This window comes from Nicrophorus vespilloides, unplaced genomic scaffold (assembly GCF_001412225.1).
Source record: "Nicrophorus vespilloides isolate i.1.1-1 unplaced genomic scaffold, Nicve_v1.0, whole genome shotgun sequence".
Taxonomy (NCBI): domain Eukaryota; kingdom Metazoa; phylum Arthropoda; class Insecta; order Coleoptera; family Silphidae; genus Nicrophorus; species Nicrophorus vespilloides.
In genome coordinates, this window is record NW_017096143.1 from 8,388 (window position 1) to 29,093 (window position 20,706).

General features: G+C 36.3%; 3 protein-coding genes and 1 pseudogene across 3 annotated transcripts in view; 3 read left to right on the forward strand and 1 right to left on the reverse strand.

The window, feature by feature from the left end:
- Positions 1-5,886, forward strand: part of LOC108569786 (COP9 signalosome complex subunit 2-like) — a gene marked incomplete in the record, with an annotated part of 10,611 nt that extends 4,725 nt beyond the window's left edge. Inside the window, 2 exon segments of the mRNA XM_017931469.1 lie at positions 4,223-5,556; positions 5,563-5,886. Coding sequence (XP_017786958.1) covers positions 4,233-5,556 — 1,324 coding nt within the window.
- Positions 5,887-7,949: 2,063 nt separating this feature from the next.
- LOC108569784 lies at positions 7,950-10,415 on the forward strand (annotated as a pseudogene).
- A 167-nt stretch (positions 10,416-10,582) lies between these two features.
- LOC108569785 (neugrin) lies at positions 10,583-12,041 on the reverse strand. The gene is made up of 2 exons (XM_017931468.1): positions 11,541-12,041; positions 10,583-11,482 (listed from the first exon to the last, which is right to left on the reverse strand). The coding sequence occupies exons 1-2, from the start codon at positions 11,931-11,933 to the stop codon at positions 10,811-10,813; spliced, it is 1,065 nt and encodes a 354-aa protein (XP_017786957.1). The 5' UTR covers positions 11,934-12,041; the 3' UTR covers positions 10,583-10,810.
- A 255-nt stretch (positions 12,042-12,296) lies between these two features.
- Positions 12,297-14,857, forward strand: LOC108569787 (protein TAPT1 homolog). Its single transcript, XM_017931470.1, has 6 exons — positions 12,297-12,363; positions 12,417-12,452; positions 12,507-12,744; positions 12,799-13,368; positions 13,445-13,542; positions 13,597-14,857. Exons 3-6 carry the CDS (start codon positions 12,600-12,602, stop codon positions 14,635-14,637), a joined length of 1,854 nt encoding a protein of 617 aa, XP_017786959.1. The 5' UTR covers positions 12,297-12,363; positions 12,417-12,452; positions 12,507-12,599; the 3' UTR covers positions 14,638-14,857.
- The last annotated feature ends 5,849 nt before the right edge of the window (positions 14,858-20,706 follow it).

The window sequence follows — 20,706 nt, forward strand, 5'->3', positions numbered from 1 at the left end:
ATAAANAATAAAAAAAATTACGTCTTCAAATTTTAACTTAGAACTTGATAACTATGAGTAACTCATGTAAAATTGAATAATGCAATCAAAGCTAAGATTGTAAAGAATAAAATATGTGTAATTGTTTCATTGCAAAATTCATAAAATATTCAATCAAAGCTAAGATTGTAAAGAATAAAATATGTTTAATTGTTTCATTGCAAAATTCATAAAATTATTGATAATTTGTTGACAAAGTTAAAATTATGAAATTTTTAAATTACGTCTTCAGATTTTAACTATGAGTAACTCCAGATTTTAACTTAGAACTCGATAACTATGAGTAACTCATGTAAAATTGAATAATGCAATTAAAGCTAAGATTGTAAAGAATTAAATATGTATAATTGTTTCATTGCAAAATTCATAAAATTATTGATAATTTGTAGACAACGTAGAATTATGAAATTTTTAAATTATGTCTTCAGATTTTAACTTAGAACTCAATAACTATGAGTAACTCATGTAAAATTGAATAATGCAATTAAAGCTAAGATTGTAAAGAATAAAATATGTATAATTGTTTCATTGCAAAATTCATAAAATTATTAATAATTTGTTGACAAAATAAAATTATGAAATTTTGAATTTACGTCTTCAGATTTTAACTTAAAACTCGATAACTATGAGTAACTCATGTAAAATTGAATAATGCAATCAAAGCTAAGATTGTAAAGAATAAAATATGTTTAATTGTTTAATTACAAAATTCATAAAATTCTTGATAATTTGTTAACAAAGTTGAAATATTGAATTTTTAAAATTAAAGCTAATATTATAGAGAATGTGAGAAAATGTGGAATTTAAAAGATGAATAGGAATCATTGAAAATTTAAAAAAAATAACATAATCGATTATCGAAATCAGTTTTGTATGTTGTAATTTAGGCGAAAGTGAACGTATGAATTATGATTTAATCAAAAAAATTGAAGGCACGAAAATTTGTTGCTTTCTGCACCATTTCGAACCGTGTCTTTCCATCATAAATCAGGGTGTACGTATTTATCCTTGATGCAAGAAGCAGAAACGAATCCGGACTACAAGGTGTTTCGTAACCTACTATGTGTTCTATCTACCACAAAGTTTTTTTTTTCTACACTGAAACAACATACACATATATATAAAAAAAAACCTTTCTCTATCGTGTAGATTTTCGCGGTGAGATATGAAATTACCACCATTACGGGTTGTGACTGTTAGTAGTATAAAATTTTATTTTTTTTTTCCTGTACATTTCATCTCGTATTTAAGAAGCACTTTGTGTGCCAATGGGAGAGGTGCGCCGGTGAACAATAAATGCGTTAAGGTTAAAATTTAAATTATTTATCTATCCACATTTACACACGGGCGAGGCTGGGCTTTTAGAACTGCAATTGATTGATAGATTTTATTTATTTATTATTTTTTTACTTTTTATTATTTTCTGCACAACTGGAGCAGAAATAAAGAGTCTGAATGTGTGTGTTAAATGCATACGAATCATCGGTTTTATTACGTTTCGCTCTCGATTTCCGTTATTTCCAGACCTCACGCGTTTATAATTTTTAATTTTAATTTCAAATACGCTTCGCTTAACGTTCGTTATTACGCTTACTATTTATTAATAATATCGACTGCTCCGCTCAATCGGATTCGCGCAACTATACAATAATTCATGCATTTAATCTGATTGCGTAAGGCGAGAAACGCAAGAAGATGAGTACATCTGGGCTTCGTGTTATTTCCGAGAAAGTGAAACTCTTTCCACATATTGTTACCATTGTTCGATATGTACACATCTTCAATAACAGTAAAATTAAAGATATAAACTATTTCTGCCCTACTAATTTCACTTTAACATCGACGACCTTAATAATCAGCTTTTGGAAATGCGAAAGAACAAATTTATGGTTCGTGCAAACATTAATTACAGCAACTCAAAAATTAAGGTCAATTTGTTGTTTGTTTCTATGTTTTTTTTATAGAGACAAATCGATGCAAACTATTATTGTTGCAACGATTATTATTTTCATTATATTTTTGTGTGTGTGTGTGTGTATGTAATACATGATGTCATAGGTCATGTGTCTTTCGGTGGTTTTACCTTTCGTTTCACACGTTGCAAAATAATGTGACGACCACACGTCTTTCGCTCAAAATGTAAATCCCTTTGTGCAAATATCAATTATTTTACCTGATTTTTATTTTAACTAAACCTCTTGCTTTTGTCAGCCTCCAACTTTATCCCACACTTCGCTTCCTGTCGTGGGTGCAGATTATTATATTGCAGTTGTTGTTGTTGTTGTTATTATTAATTAAACTTTTAATCGTCTTGCGAAATTTTCTTTCGTTTCCTTCATACTGCATAAAGGATGTAATGTACTGTGATTTCATCCTTTTATTATTCTTTCGTATTCGTTGGAATCAGGTTAATTGCTCAAAACCATTTTAAAGTGAAAGAGCGAAAATGTTTTTCTCCGTTCTTCCCTTACTAATAACCTAATGCATTAGCATAATTTCATTTGAGAATGCTTTCCCCAAAAGTAATAATAATAAATAAATGCGGTGGTAACGGTGTCTTCGGTTTAGAGCGTATAGCTCTACAAGTATGAATAGCATGTAGAAAATTAAGTTGGTCAATTGAAGCTAATTTTATAACTAATTTAATGAGTGCAAATGCATAACTGTGGAATTGATAATTTTCATTTCATTATTTTTGGCCTTTCGTTTTTTAGTAAATATTTCTATTATTATTGCTAGTAAAAGAGAATAAAAGCTTTAGATTTATAATTAGAAATAAGACTGTAACGAATTATGAGACTGTAGATAATCAATATTTAGCTTATGAAATTGCAGTTAGATATGTGAGGCCGGATCTGCGTAGGTGAGAAAAGAATATGAATCACATATAGTGTTTGACCTACAAAACGGGGCGAACGTATGCATGATTAGACGTCAATGAATTATAATAATACACTTCTTGTGATCATCTCCCATGGACTGATGAAGAACGATGAGCAAAGAAAGAAATAAATAAGTGTATAGATATAAAAAAAAAATATATAGAAGAAGGAATACAAAAGTAAACGGCGATAGTTAATGAAAGACTAGAGCCGTGACCGATCTAGTCCGATGACACCTGACAAGCGTTTAAATACTTTGTTAGCGGGCACATTCATCCGCGGACAATGGGCTATGACACAAGTACTTGCCTATACCTGCACCGAAACAGGTATATATGTATATAGAGAGTCTTGAGGCCGAACAGAGCGAGCGAGTGAGTGATATAATCTGGGCACAATCTCTTTTACGATAGCTTTAGCTATGCTAATGGACTTAGTCATTCTGCCGTGGTCACTGGGAGAGATACCTAATGCGTTCGCCGATGATAGAAAGTGGCCATAATCGACAATTTCATAGCTATCTCCTCTCCGCTCGTCGTTGGCGGCTCAACTCGACCCAACATGAAAACAACAAATAAAATAATAGTAATAAAGATCGCATAATAATAATAATATATCTAAATGCCTCACTGATTTGAATATTTATCGCCAATAGCAGGCAGCAACGCACCAACAAGATGTATCATACACTAAACTCATTCCTTCTCTCTTAGCAACACTTATTATTCTGATTATTATTATTGTGGGAAAACGCTTACATATTCCAATTCCAATAGCTTTAATCATTTCGACATACGCGTTTCTTCTTAGAAGCAATAACAATAATTCCATCCGGATGCCGGTTTCCTTCAAATAATAAAATCACAATATAACAGTGTGTTTATAAGTTCAACATTATCTGTTATGAAAGTAGAACAATTAAGGCTTTTTTTTTAAGCTGTTTCCACGACAAATTTACAATTACGCAACTTCTAATCTAAGCTTTTAGAGCTCATTGTTAATTTCTTAAAAAATGTGTTTAGTTTTGATCTCATCATATGTAATAATTTAATGGTTTTGTAAAGTTGTATTATTATTATTTTTTTGTTTTGGGGGAGGGCAAATAAAATTGCAAATTGCAGCCGGTCCTGTTCTTAAGTAGGTCGTGTCGGAGTTTTGCGTAATCCCGAATGACTCATTTGCATAATGGCGCTTTGTACTAGAAAATCCGCCGCCGCCGCCTCTCTCGTTTTCTTTTGTTTCATAAATGTATGTATGTATATATATATATATATATGGTAACGTATTTTCTTGGTTGACAGGATAAGCAGAATGTCAGATATGTATGGGAACGATGACGACGATGATTACGGTATGCAGTATTCCGAGGAGAGTACTTCGGAGCCGGACGTGGATCTGGAGAATCAGTACTACCAGAGTAAACTGATCAAGGAGGAGAACGAGGTGTTGGCTTTGACCTCGTTCAGACGCGTGATCGATCTGCAGGGGGAGAGTAAAGGCGAGTGGGGCTTCAAGGCTCTGAAGCAGATGATCAAGATCAACTTTTCGTTGGGGCATTATGAAGAGATGATGCGGTGTTACCGCGAGATGCTCGTGTACATTCGCTCGGCTGTCACGAAGAATCAAGGGGAGAAGGCTATCAACAGTATCTTGGAGTATACGTCAACGTCGAATCAGAAGGAACTGCTGCAGGAGTTCTACGAGATGACTTTGGATGCTCTTAAAGACGCGAAGAACGATAGGCTTTGGTTTAAGACCAATTGCAAATTGGGTAAAGTCTACTTCGATTCCGGTGAGTTTGGGAAGTTGCTCAAGATCATAAAGCAGCTGAAGCAGGCTTGCGTGAATAAAGAAGGCGATGAGGACGTGCAGAAGGGTAACCAGCTTCTGGAGATTTACGCTCTCGAGATTCAGATCTACACGGAGAAGAAGAACAATAAGCTGCTGAGGGAGCTGTACGAGAGGGCGCTCAAGATCCGCTCGGCGATTCCCCATCCGATGATAATGAGCACGATCAGGGAGTGCGGCGGAAAGATGCATTTGAGATCCGAGGAGTACGAGAGGGCTTACGCGGATTTCTTCGAGGCTTTCAAGAATTACGACGAGTCGGGAAGTCCTCGTCGGATCGCGTGTCTCAAGTACCTGATCCTGACGAGCATGCTGATGAAGTCGACGATTAACCCGATAGACTCGCAGGAGGTTAAACCGTACCGCGACGATCCGGATATTGTTACCATGAAGGAGCTGCTGATGGCTTTCCAGAGTAACAACACGACGCGTTTCGAAGGCATCTTCAAGGATAACAGGGATCTCTTCCTCAGCGACCCCTTCATCCGGGAACACATAGACGGACTCTTCCACATAATGCGCTCAAACGTCCTGCTGAAACTCATAAAACCGTACAAAACGATCCGTCTGGACTTCACCGCCAAAGAGCTGAACATCACCGAAGAAGAGGCCGAACACTTGATAGCCCTGTGCATCCTGAACGAGTCGATCAAAGGTCGTATAGACGCCATCAACAGGCTGCTGATCATCGAGGATAAGCAGGAGAACGTCCAGTACAAAGCATGCAATAAGATCGTCGACAAGCTGGATGGAATACACAAAACCATGGGCGCTGAGATCTTATGCANNNTTCATTTAATTAAGATTCTCATCTTTCTGGTTTCATTTAATCTCATTATAATAAAACCGCTGTATTTATTCAAATTGTAGCCATCATGTCGGGTATTTTATTCAATTGAGAACGAGAAGTCCCAGTTAATTATTATCATTTTCCTTCTGCCTTCTTTTTCGCAAATGTTAAAACAGCAAAACTTATACGCACGCGTTTCGTTAATGGACTTTTATCATAAGGAAATGCATGTAGATTCTCTCCTTTTTCGCATCCTCTGTGCCTTTGCTGGCAACTTTGCAGGAAAGTTAATAAATTTCCTTAATTACATTTTAATTGCGTCTTCTGTATTCCTACCTGCAGCTGTGCGCGAGATTATTGTCATATTTTTGTTGTTGACCGTTAAGAGATTCTCAGAGAAATTGTTTTTATTTGCATATTTACAATAATTTTAATACGAACATAATTATTTCTTACCAAATTATCATCGTGCTATCAATGATTTATTATTTAACAGTTTGTATTTTTATTAAAATCGGAGTTGGGAATTTGTTTAAAATTCCGTGTGTGGAAAAGGTGCGATCATTTTGGAGGAACAAAAGAAAAGAGGGTCCGGTTTGGAAAACAAAAGAAAAGAAATGCGAACAAAAGAAACCGAAGGTGGACACTTACGTGAGCGGGTGAGAAATCCTTTATTATATCTATATATTAAATTGTTCTTCCTGCTTCGTATCTCGCACTTTTTACGTACTGTTGTTGTTTGTTGTTGACGGATTGATGAAGAGTTGTTATAGAGTTTTTTCTGTTGTTTGTTTGTTTGTTGTTGTTGTTGTTGATGATGATGGTTGTGGTGAGACCGCGTTGCGCAGGAATCTTCTGCATCTGCAGGATTCGAGTGTCGCTGGCACCGATATCTGAGTGCGACTAACCCAAGTCACCACTGACTTACTGACGGCATCACGAACTCAGCCTCTCAGCCGGCAGCAGGTACTTCTTGCTGAAAACCTGTAACCAATACCTGCTTTTACTACACACATATCCGAAATACAATATACACACACATTCGAAACCTATATACGCTTCTTCTTCGTCTTCTACTACACCGCAGCGCACGCTGATGCACACACACACACTCGCTCTCTTGAACTTTTATCATCATCGCCAAACTGGTCTTCTTCGTGCTTCGCTCATCGTGCTCCGTGCATATGTACATATATATATATATGCACCACGCTGAGAACACTAAACACAGGTTGTTAATTAACCGGGAATCCATAAGGATCATTTCCATCGTCCACCGAATTCATTTAAACCTGATTTAAAGAAACAATAGCATAAATCATAAATCGAATTGTACAGTTTATTTGCAATATTTGTTTATAGTTTTAGCCCACCCACGGCTAAAGAAATATATGTCTTTGACGGAGAAAACCATAATCCAATGGTAAAATTCGCGTGTTTTTTTTTTTATTAGGTATAAGCATAATTAATGAACGCGTGTCGACGTGAGCGGCTCGGAAACAGTACACAGATGGAGACGGTAATTTGCATACGCGGATTTAGCACATCCACTTGTCGCTCTTCATCATCATCTCCTCCTCCTCCTTCCTTCCTTTCATCGTCTAATTTACAACAACAAAAATGATACGTGCTCTGTTACATAAGCAATCGAGTGATTAATTTGATTTGCATACTTTACTGCTCGCTCGCTTGCTATATAATATACGAGATGTTATTAATATTTCATTTTTATTCTCTAATTCTAGCAATTTATGCTTCTTGTCAGAAACAATGGGTTTGTTGAACTCAATTACCACATTTCTTCTCGCAGTTTTTGATTACATCAAGGAAATTTATTTATAAACTCTTACTAATCATTTTTATTTATTCTTTACATAATTAAAATTGAAAAGTTCATGGAAATTATACAGTTCAATACGAACAACAGCATCTAGGTAATTACTTAACATTTAATGACTATTCTTAGTTTATTAAAAGTAATTTGTTATTAGGTGATTTAAAGTTTTTAAATATCATTTTCAAGTAACCATTTTTACAACTATTTGACTAATTATGTAACAGCTGCAAGTCTATAAGTACATTCTTATTAAAGCCTGAATATTTAGCTTTAATTATGGTATTCATACTTATACTTGGCGTGTGCGGTTTTTAAGTAATTAAGTAAATTGTGAAGACGTATACAAAAACAGAAGTTTTACAGTTTTAAAATATGTCTTTGGGTACCAATTTTCGTGGTTACTAAGTGTTAAAGTTGTTGAGTTGTTCCAAATATTTAATTATTTAAGTAGGTGTTGGATATTTAAATATAACGTTCGTTGTTAAATAACAAAAGTTTCTGAAGTAAGTGCTGCTCTCTGTGGGGTGCGCATAAAAGCTCTTTGACTGTAAAGTTGTGCATTTTGTAGTTTAATGTGAGGGTTGTTTGTGTTTAGTCTCCGTGTTTATTAGTTTGCGTAGGGATTGCAAAGAGTTTATGTAATTATTTATGAATGAGAATAGTTTGAGGATGAATTGAAGAAAGAGTTCCTTGCGTTGGTACACCTATTGTATAACCAATAAAACGGTTGTCAGTGTTTTGACAGCGGGTCTGTCAGCTGTTACGGGGTGCTAATGTAATCTTCAAACCTTCTCGGTGCTTTCGGTTATCGCTACAATAATAATGAGCAGCGATGAGAAGCAGAGCGAAAATGAAAGCGATAGCAGCACCGGAGGAGGCAATGGCAAGTGTAAAGTGATCATAGTTGGGGCTGGGATGGCCGGTCTCTCGGCCGCCCATCACCTCATCAAGAACGGCTGCAGCGATTTCAAAGTGCTGGAGGCAAGGAGACGGATCGGCGGTAGGATAATCCAGATAGACATCGGCTCTGACAAGGTGGAGCTGGGCGCAAACTGGATCCATGGTATTCTTGGTAACCCGGTGTACGAGTTGGCCATGGAGAACGGTCTCGTCGATATACTGCAGATGCCGAAACCGCACAAGGTAGTTGCAGCCACCGAGAAAGGTAAACACGTTCCGTTCAACGTCCTGCACNNNNACACAGTATCTACCACCGGATGGTATAGACAGTGTGGGGGATCACATTAAATTAGAAATTACTTTGTATCTAGATAGAATCGCAGATGTCAATGACAGGCACTTGAGGGAGCTCATCTTTGATTGCTTGCTGAAGAGGGAGACCTGCATTTCAGGCTGTGATAGCATGTCCGAGATTGATTTACTGGAGATCGGAAGCTACACAGAATTGCAAGGTGGAAACATAGTGCTACCTCAGGGCTACAGCTCCATACTGCATCCAGTCTCAAAGCACATACCCGCAGCTTCTATACACTTGGAGCATCCAGTAGCTTTAATTAAATGGTGCCATAGTAACAATAATAATAATAATAACAACAACGATAATGGTGATGAATCGGACGACTCTGATCGGACGGTGATCGAGGAGCCCTTGACGACTAGTCAGGAAGAGACGCGGGCCAACGTGGAGGTCACCTGCGAGAACGGGAAGAAGTTTTACGCCGACCATGTGATATGCACAATACCCTTGGGTGTACTTAAATCGAAAGCGCATTCGCTCTTTCAACCGTCGCTGCCCGATTACAAATTAGAGGCGATAGATCGGCTACTCTTCGGGACCGTCGACAAAATCCTGCTGGAATACGACCGGCCTTTCCTCAATCCGAACGTGACGGAAGTCCTGCTGCTGTGGGAGCCCTCCGAGAAGGAAACTGACTACAGCAAAAACTGGTACAAGAAGATCTACTCGTTTGCGAAGGTGTCCGAGACGCTGCTCATGGGCTGGATTAGCGGAAAGGAGGCGGAGTACATGGAGACGTTATCCAATGAGGTTGTGGTAGAGACATGCACGAATATTCTAAGGAAGTTCCTCAACGATCCGTTCATTCCCAAACCGAAGAATTGCATTTGGTAATTCATCATTTGTATATTACTAAAAAAATGATTATTAATTAATTTATTGTTTAGCACAAGTTGGTTTAGCCAACCCTACACCAAAGGATCTTACACGGCTATAGCCGTTGGGGCATCGCAGATTGACCTGGAGTGTTTGGCCCATCCCCTTTACAGCTCCGAAAATCAAGACAAAGTATTTTTATTTCAAATACTTTAACGAAATACAAATTTCATTTTTATTGTTTTAGCCTGCTGTGTTGTTTGCCGGTGAACACACGCACACGAATTTCTATTCGACGGTGCATGGGGCGTACCTTAGTGGGAGGACTGCGGCGCAGATCCTACTGTCGCAGGACGCGCCCCAGGAGATCGTCGTCGACTGCGAGGATGCCAGCGACCTGAGCTCGTGGATCCAAGGGATCTGCTTGGAATAAATAGGTATATTATATATATATTATTTGACGATGGCCTTTCGGAATTTACTAAAAGGGGACGGTCGATTACACAGACACACCTCCTCTCACTCGCAGCATAGGCGTGGCCTACTGAAGTATGTGTATATTTAACGTATATATACAATACAAATATCATGATTTATAAGATTTGTTTCGTTTTGTAAATGTGCTATATTTATTATATACGTATATCGGAAGAGAATTCGGAAAAGAAAATCAGATAATGCCTTTGGTTTTGTATGATAATGTATATTGACGTTATCCAGTAGACTTTTCTCCCTTCCCACCACTGCTGGATTCGCAATATATGTAAATAGTATTAGAGGTTTTCTCTTGTTTGTTTGTTTGTTTTTTGTTTTCGTTTATAAATAGGAGCCTTTCTATGAAACAACACACTACTTTCTTCACCGTTTGTACATAAAACTGTTATTTATTCGTTTATATTTTACAATTTCTTTTAATTGTCTTAGGGGCTTCTAGTATTATTAATTTTTAATAACGAAAAACCAAAACTTTTTATATATATATGTAATACGCTTGAGCTAGTCATGTTTTACATTTATTTTATTTTTTGTTCCCTCACTCTTTATTTTTATTGATCAAATGATATTATTACTATTATTATAAATAAATTAAGTTAAAAAATTATTTATTTTTTAATTTATTCAAGTTTATTACATGATTCCACGTAATAATATATATATAAATAAAACATAATAGTGTCAGTCCAAGCGATCTGATTGATGATGGCCTTTTCCAGAAACGATTAGTCTCTATAAAATACAAGAAATATCATTACTTTAACAGACGAAATAATGTTGATTGTTAAGAAATAAATTTTAATTAATTAATTGATAATAATACGAGCAAGTTTATTTTAATTATATCACTCCATCCCTGGAACACGATACAAGAATGTCCCGTCGTCGTCGTAATAGCAATCGTACAGTTTGTAGGTGGAACCTCTCTTCCTCTGCTTTTCCGGTATGATTATCCTCTCGGGGTAAACCAAATGCTTGTTGTCATTCTTCTCCAACACGCTGATCGATCCCTTGCGATTCACGTACTTCGCCACTTGCAATTCGATTTCTTTGGTCTCCGCCACCACTTTGGACTCCTCCGACTTCATTATCTCCTTGTCCACGTCGTTCGCAGCCTCGCCTTTACTTCGCAAACTATCCTTGTACGCGGAAAACGTCATCTCCTGCTTCACCTCAAATTCCTCCTGATTCTCGCTCAAGTAAGTCTCCTTCAGCGGCCTCTTAACTTCGACCTCTTTTACTTCGGGCAGCAACTCCTTCGTCTTCAACCGCTCGTAACTGCCGATTATTTCCGAGAACTCTCCACCAATCCGCAGCAACTGTCTCTTGGGCTCCACCTCCTCCACGAACTCGTTGGTACTCGCGCTGCGATTCGTAAACCGTCGCAGATGCTCCACCAGATCCTTTGGTAAATCCAACTTTTTTGCAGTGAACTCCCTCCAATTCCTCTTCACACCTAAATCGTGATTCTTTATTTTATTTTCATTCTTTTTACTCCAATTTCCTTTGAGAATTTTCTATAAAAAAAAACATAATTAAGTAATGCGTACATAACATTTTATTTCTATTAATTACCAATATAGTTTCTGGAAGAGCTGGGAAACCTTCGGAAAGACGCTCAACATTCCACTCTTCAGGATCTTTGGAGTGCAAATGTTTGATCTGCATTTTATCAGCCCATGTGAGGAAGTTGGGGGTTTTCTCTTTATCAAAGTACTTTCGTTTCACAATAAGATACTTCACTTGCTCCTTCATTGCACGAATTTCATTTTCGTGCTGACGATGGGACATGTTCATGGCATTGAAATCTGCTTCGAGCTCATCCAGCTCTTGTGTCTCACCCAGCAACCTCGTTTGATACTTGATGCCAGCATCTTCCCTTCTTTTGTTCTTAAACCTGGCATTCCTAATAACGGATTTTTGCACGTTTTGCGTTTTTAAAATCGACGATACACAGAATTTCAACATTTTGTTGTGGTACAAAAAATTGTTGGTTATGTTACAAATTCGTACATTTCAACTCTAAATGTTAAATCATTTATTTGAACAAATCATCGATTTGTGATACTTATTTGTTAATTATTTATTAGCACATTAATAATTAATTTATCACGATATTTGTAATTGGATATTTAGTAGCAGCGACATCTACCGCTAATTATATATTTTTTTTCTTATATAATTTTTGTCGATTTCTATCTTTATTAATAATTAGGATTATAGCAAGATTATGAACAATTAGTAATAGTTAACTAAACTAATGTATAATATGTATTAATTGTATTTTATTTGAATTTTGTGTTGGTATATTGAGTGTCACTTCTTCTTGATTCCACTTCATTCATTGCTTTTATCCATCGATTGAGAAATAGAGCGGAACGGAAAGATAATTGAGAAAGTAATTTATGTTATTACGAAATAATTGTTGTAATTATGTGTTTCTCTCTGTAGAATCTTTAAAATAAATCTACGTTTCATTGGGAGCAGGTTGGTAGAATGAGTGTCAAAGGGGTTGGTTTGTAGATAACACTATTTGCCTAGGTGTCCTCTAATCAACTAGTGGTATATAAACACAAGGATGGAACAGATTAACCTAAATATCGATAAACCGTGAGATGACGTTCGAAAATAAACATGACTGATAGGAAGTCTGCCCTGTTTTCCAACGAGAAAAAGATCAGATTCACATCTCATGCTCGAGTTCTCTATGCCAACGACAAAGTGGAAGACTTATACAGAAATGAAGTGCAGAATGATGAAGTGGAGGCCCCCAAGAGGGGTAAGCTTTATTTTATGATTTTAACAACAATTTGTTAATGTAATGTTTCGTTAGAGAGATGTCCCTCGCTGTTCTCATTCATGCAAGTTGAAATAACCAGAGGGTATGTGCTGGAGCATGATGAGGAGAGGTACTCGGCAAGAAGGGAGAAGGTGTATTCCTTCATGAAGATCCCAAGAGAAGTGGAGAAGTTCATGAGCTACGGTTTCATGCAGTGCGCTGATTCCTTCCTGTTTGTCTACACTTTCTTGCCCTTGCGTGTGCTTCTTGCCATTTGGGCGCTCTTCACCAGACCGTTCGCTAAATGCTTCGGGCAAGAGAACAGCAACAAAGTCTTGCTCTCACCGGCGGAGATTTGCGATCTGCTGAAAGTCGTCATCCTGATCACCTGCTGTTTGATGATGTTCTACATCGATACGAACATGATCTACCATCTGATCAAGAGCCAATCCGTCATAAAGCTGTACATATTTTACAATATGCTCGAGGTCGGCGATAGGCTGTTCTCCGCTTTCGGACAAGACACGATTGACGCCCTCTTCTGGACGGCCACAGAGCCTAGAGGAAGAAGGAGAGAGCATTTAGGAGTTTTGCCGCATCTTCTCTTTGCCATCACTTATGTCTGTATCCTTTTAACGAAGAGCCAAATTAGCTAAAACTAATTGTATTCGTGTATATAATACTTAACTGAATTTTATAGTTCTTCATAGCCTTTTAGTTTTATTTCAAGCCACGACGCTGAACGTGGCGATAAATTCCAATAACAAAGCTCTTCTCACCATCATGATGTCAAATAATGTGGGTAATAATTAGAAAGGTATGAAGGTTTTACTAATTAAAAATTTCTTGCAGTTTGTGGAATTGAAGGGAAGCGTCTTCAAAAAGTTCGACAAGAATAATTTGTTTCAAGTATCGTGCAGTGATGTAAGAGAACGATTCCACTTGGCCATACTGCTCTTTATAGTTGTGCTTCAGACTATGAAGGAGTACTCGTGGAAGTCGGATAGGTTTTGGGTGCTGCTCCCTGACTGCCTTATCGTGTTAACGGCAGAGATCTTCGTGGATTGGATTAAGCATGCGTTTATTACGCGCTTCAACGATCTTCAGGTGGACGTTTACAAGGATTACACGACAAGTTTAGCCTACGATATGGCGCAGACGAGACAGAAGCACGCCTTCTCCGATCATTCGGATTTGGTCGCACGTCGCATGGGCTTCATTCCTCTGCCTCTGGGCGTGATCATGATCAGGGTTTTAGCACAGGCAGTTCACATCAGCGATATTCCTTCTTTGATCATCAGCGTGGTGGCTTTCCTCAGTTTATGGGCGGTGCGAGTTTTGAACAGTGTTCTGATCTTGGGAGTTGCGTGTCATCTGATTGCGCAACACAAGCAGGAGAAGGCTAACACGAATTCGCCGTCCTCGAATCGAGCGAACAGTCCTTTGCCCACGTCCAAGTTAACGCACAAGGATTGGCTTAAAGATTCTGCGACGAGCCCCACGAAACCTGCTATGGATCAAACCGCTCCGATCGTAACTCAGCCTGTTGTTAATCTCAATGGCCTCAACGTCTTCGATAACCCCAAACTGCTGAAGACTGAATCGCTGGAAGCGCCGCTGGAGAAGCTCAACATTGAGTTAGGATCAGCGGCGATTTTCGCCAACAGCACTGTAGATTTGAAGAACGTCACGCTGAACGAGGAGCTGCTGAAGGTGGAGGGTGAAGAGATCATCGTTGAAGCAGAGAATCTGTCGAAGAGCGATCCGAGCATCAACTGTGATATCGAGGCGATCAAGCAGGAGTCCGGTACGGTGGAAGTTATGGAAAAGATCATCAAGAAGAGGGCCGAATCGGAGCCGAATCTGATTAACTGCAACGACGAGGACGAATGATTTGACGAGGCGCGCTCCTGCTGGGACTTCTTCAAGCAGATCTGCTGCGATTTCTTTTAACAGACACTTTGATTATCATTATTATTATTATTACAACGTAACGATGCTTAATCTTAATTTTTATTTTATCCAAATTTTTTTTTTGTTCGTATTTCTTGGCCAAAGCGGGGATTTGTAGTATTTTTTTGTTGTAAAATACGAACGCGGTGTTTTCCTTAATTACGTTTTTATTTTAGTCTCTAAAAGAGACTTTGTTTGTTATAATTATATTTTTTAAATAACATTTTGTATTATGATATTGTGATAATGCGTGAATAAAAATATATATGACAATGTTATTTTAATACAACTGGTGGACATAATTTAATTTTGAAATCTACCTGATAAAATCACTGAAATGTGATAATTTTTTGAACGCAAATTACAGGCAAATGGGTGACACCACAACAATAATTGAATATAAGTTGCATTCCCCAAACATTCAACTTTCATAAGTATCTTTTGGATCTATTCTATCTATTATAGTTTTAAAGAAAATCAATTAAACGTGAAGATGATACTTTTCAGCATCGATATTTTTTAAAGCTAGCAGTGAGCTAGTTCGAAAGGTAAGTTCTTCATTCAGTCTGCATGTAACTAATAAATAAAATTTTATTCCAAAGTTTTATGTTTATAAAGAATACAAAATATACTTCACAAATCTATTCGTGAAGGAATTGCAGAAATTCGATAAAATCCTTAGTTATTTTCATATTTATTTTAAAATCTGAAGTTATAGTTCTAAAGAATGATTATTTCTCTTTCATTTGGTACTACATATAATTATTTTGGTTAATTATTAAGAAACTTATTAAGTTTTAATTTGTTCGCGGTTTTCGCGAATCGAAACTAAAGTCCCCCCCATATTTGAATCTCGAAAATGACAGAAAATTTCGATTTTCACCAGGAGACCAGGAGTAGCGAGGAGGTATCTGAGCTCGTGACTGCGGTCGCCCCTTATTGGTTGATTCAAATTACGTTCAAATGACGACCAATAACAATTCACACACGCACGCAAGTTGATTCAAATTATAGTTCCTGAAAATTCCGACAGATGACTCTGATTATCATAATTTTAACGCATATAACTCGAAAACTAATTAGGAAATAACTTATTAGATTGAAGAAGTAACATTAGATTCATGAAATAGTTCTTTTAGCATATTTGTTTATTTAAATTAGTAAGCTTTAAAGGAAGTGGATTTTGTACAGCGCCAAAATGCCTGAACTGCAGCCTTTGCAATATTGCTAACAGATGGCGCCAACTGTCACAAAATATTTAATATATATTTTGCGCCTAAAGTACAGGCAACCAAACATACATATACACTTTGATGAACAAATAGGAAAACAACGACTTAGATAATGGCTTGTATTTTCGTAAAATTGAGCTCCCAGAAGAATTTTGTATATGGATGTTGATCTTGAATGTACGCAGATTAAAATTAGCGTAAATATTAGTTTGTAGCTGCAGTGGTGGCTTCATAATTGATTAACAAACTTTGGTATTTCACAAATGAGTTGGGAAAATAGCATCTTGGAAAATGGCATGTATCTTCGTATTCACTAACGTTTAGAAGAATTTTGGACATTAATATTGATTTTAAATATACAGAGATTAAAGTTAGTGTAAATACAGGTTTGTAGATACTATAGCTTCGTCACAGTTATTTATCAAACTTAGGTATTAGACAGTTTGGAAAACAACGTTCTCAAAAAATGGCCTGTATTTTCGAATACACCAACTCTCAGAAGAGTTCTGGATATTAAAGTTGATCTTGAATATAGAAAGATTAAAATGAGTGTAAATACAAGTTTGTAGCTACCATAACTTAATCACAGTTAATTATCAAACTTTGGTATTAGATAGTTTGGAAAACAACGTTTTCGCAAGCACTTGCTCCTAGAAGAATGTTGATCTAAAATAAACAGAGATTAAAATAAGTGAAAATATAGATTGAAAGATTGATTGTATGAGTTCAACATATTGACATTAATCAATCAGCAAAGTTTGTTTCTCTTCAGAAAAGATAGAACAGAAACTTCAGCTAACTATGTTAAACTTGTTATTGTTTTAGGAAGGGCACTCCTCCTAGTAGCACGTGTGGCTATATTCCTGTAACACTATTTTTTTAATTGCAAATAATGAACAGCAGAGTTTTTCATTTTCTGCAGAACCAAGCGACATTCATGATTCTATTGTTGCTTCCTACATGATCCTTAGAGACTGGATAACACTTCTGATTGCCATAAGCAGTCAAAACACTGAAAAATCTAAAAAGGTAAATTTTCATACATGACTAAAGTTTTTCTATTTTGTAGGTCCCAATGCCACATCTATATGTAGTATTGCATCCTGCATGATCCAATACAACATTTCTGCATACCTGATTCAGTGAAAATACTGAAAAACTAAAAAAGGTAACTTTCATGCTCTCATCACCAATACAGATTAACATATATTCTTTTATTTGTAGGACCCAATGCCACATATAAATGTATTGTTGCCTCCTGCATGATCCTTAGAGACAGTATATCTGGATGCCTGATGCATTGAAAATCTGGGGAAATCAGTAAGGAGAATATATTCCATCAAAAACCAAGAGACTGTTTTCTCTTTTAGGTGGAATCAATGGTACCCATCAATGTATTGTTAACTAATGTATGATCCTCAGAGTAAGCTGAATTTTTATCTTAAGGCACAGACCAAAGTTTCTTGTTTATGAGGACACCCATGAGGACAGCACCCAAGAATCTATTGTCTTTTCTGAGTGTATTCATGCAATATACTTATGTTATTATAAAATATATATAAATTCTATAGTTTTGAGTTATATTATTGATTTTTTTTTTGAAATCCTACTAGAATCTAATTTAATTAGAAATCCCATTGGAACTGTATGTCATATACTATAAGGTATCTAATTTAAGCGTTAATATTAGTTATATATGAATACTCACTAAATTTCCCAAACACCCAGCTTTCATATGTATCTTTTGGATCCCTTAAATTTATTGCAGTTTCTGAGAAATTAATTAAAATGTGAAATCAGTACATTTTCAAACATTATTTGCTTTTACAGAGAAATGAATGAAACAACAGCAATGTTTGAATGCACTTTGCATTCCCCAAATATACAACTTACATATGCACCTTTTGGATCCATACTCTCTATTATAGTTTTCGAGAAAATACGAAAAAACAAGTTTAATATACAACACTTTTAGCCTGTCTTCGTTTAAGATGAAAATTCATCATACTGATTATCCTATAATTTCACTGCATCTGAGAAATATTATACTCTAATGATCATCTAGAAGGCAGCAATAGATATATAAATACTGTTGAATCCTCCTGAAACAAGAAATTCTTTTAGTAACTTCTAGGGGTATTGATAAAAAATTACCTTTTTGATTTTCCAGTATTTTCACTGAATCTGGCAAACAGAAAAGTTATATAGTCTCTAAGAATTAGAGAGAAGTCTACAATTAATCTATATTTGCTAACTACTTAAAGAAGTAATGTTTTTTGTTTCATTCTGAAGCTAAGGTTTTTCGACTATTTGCAAATGTAAACTGCTAGTAAACAAAGCCTTTCACTTTCTGGAGAACTCACTCTTTGGAAGCCTCTAGTAGCTGAACCTAAAATAATAACAAATTTAACAATCGATTGTTGACAAGTTAACTATATATCTATCGACTATTAGCAACTAATGTAAATACTTGTATGATGATACTGCTTCAGTGTGTTGTTGCAACAACTGAATTGAAGAATTTTCCATAATATCTGCTGATACATCTTTTCTGATAACAGATACTTTAGTGATCGATGCAACATGTTGTCTTGGTACTTGTCTGCAGGGAAATATGGTGTTCAAAGCAAAGTTTTCCATGCAAGGAAAGAGAAGGAGGAAGCAATGGAGCAGGTTCTTCATTAAATTTGCAATTAGAACATGGCAGAATAAACAGCAAATCCAATAAACCCTTGTTAACTTTCTGTGACACTGACAGTAGCTGTCAGATTGACAGTTCGCTCACTCACACAAACGTAAGTAGCTGAGCATTAGAACTAGCGTTGCGTTAGAACTACCGTTGCATTGGAACTACCGTTACTAGGAGCGCAGATACCTCCTCGCTACTCCTGGTCTCCTAGTGGAAATCGAAATTTTATGTCATTTTCGGGATTCAAATGGGGGGGGACTTGAGTTGCGATTCGCGAAAACCGCGGACACATTAAAGCTTAATAACTTTCTTATTAATTGACCAATATTAATGTGTTTAGTAGCAAACGAGAGCGAAAGAATCATTCTTTAGAACTGTTACTTCAGATACTATAATAAATATGAAATTGACTATTTGTTTAGGGATTTTATCGAATTGTTGCAATAACTTCAAGTTTTTATATTTAACCGATAAAATATTATGTTAATTATATCTTCAAATATGCAATTTAATAGATATAAGTATGGCTTATCCAAGAAGCCCATGGCGTATTCCATTTGTATGCTGTGGACAGTCAAATATTTGAAAGTTAAAAATGCACTTTCCTCACGTTTCATTTAATTAAATTTAATTACATAATTAAAGGTAAAATTGCTTCATTATAATTTGCAAGAAAATCAATAAAATATGTAGACACTACTTTTTCGAGCATTATTGAAAGCAAATTACAAAAGCCAAATGTGTCGTTTCCTAAATATCCAACTTAGATGTGTATCTTTTGGATCCATTCTATCTAATTATAGTTTCTGAGAAAAGTGAAATGTGAAGACAACTGTTACTTTATAATTAAAATTTATAACGTTTTTCCCCATTCACGTTAATAAAATGTATCTCGCAAAATGTTCTTCTAGGAAAATTTAGAACGATCGTGGTCTGTTCTAATATATAATTTAAAGAGTAAGCATTTAATTGCAGTCAGAACTTAACTATTAAAAAAATATCCATAAAATTATTTCACTGCTGTTAAAAAACGTGTAATGGAATATCGGAGAATTTGCTAATACACAATAATAGAGAAATAATACCTGACGCAAAACGTAATTTGAAATTTCTCATGGAAGTGAGTGATCCTAACTTACGTCAGCTCGCCTCCTAAAGTCATTTAGTGGAGACGACGCCCGCAGCGAATTCTTTTGCAACGTTCACCTCGATCCTAGTTGGAAATTAGCCGAAGAAAAGCTTCGGTTTTGTGTTTACACGTTTTTTTTACTTCTTTTTCTTCTCTTATTTCCAGTAACGCTGATGGCGAAACCGGAGGGACGTTTTGCTGGAAATTCGCGAAATTGAATAATTACTTCTCGTACCTATTAACTAAGTAAATGCATAATGACTGTGGAAAAGCATCACGAATCGGTAAGTAGCATTCGTTCGAGCCGCAGGTCGAGCAGCAAAGTAATTGGGCAACGAGAACGGTACTGTCTCATCATCATCATCTTCGTCATCATCAACAACATCTTCATATGGCGCGACTCTCTCACGTAGAAGACTTATATTTGAAGAAGGATTCTCTGCGTGGAGAGGAGGAGAAGGCAAATACGCAAAATTGAGTACATGTCGCCACTCGAGTACACATAAATAATAAAATTATGAATGAATATGGGCGCCATTCAAGGATTTGTCCGTTGTGAAACTTTTCCTTCTGGCGTCTGCGGAGACACGATTTTCAAACGAGCCCAGACGACTAATTGTTTATTGATGAAACTCTCTCTCTCTCGCGTTCTCCTACTTCCTACGTAGCATTTGTATGTGTTAGCTTTGTCAATCTCCGAAACAGTTTCCCCCATTTAATTGCATGACTCCTGCGTTTTACAAACAACATTTCGTGTAAATCAAATCGCATTCTGCAAGAGAATTATTGTCAAATGACTAAATCTCGAATCACGAATTTCAATTTTTCAGTAATTATTTCTATATCAAATGTCTTGAATACTTTACTTTACAAAACAGTGAAATTATTGATTTTTTTGGAAACATTGCTGGAACAAGTTTAATATACAACACTTTTAGCCTGTCTTCGTTTAAGATGAA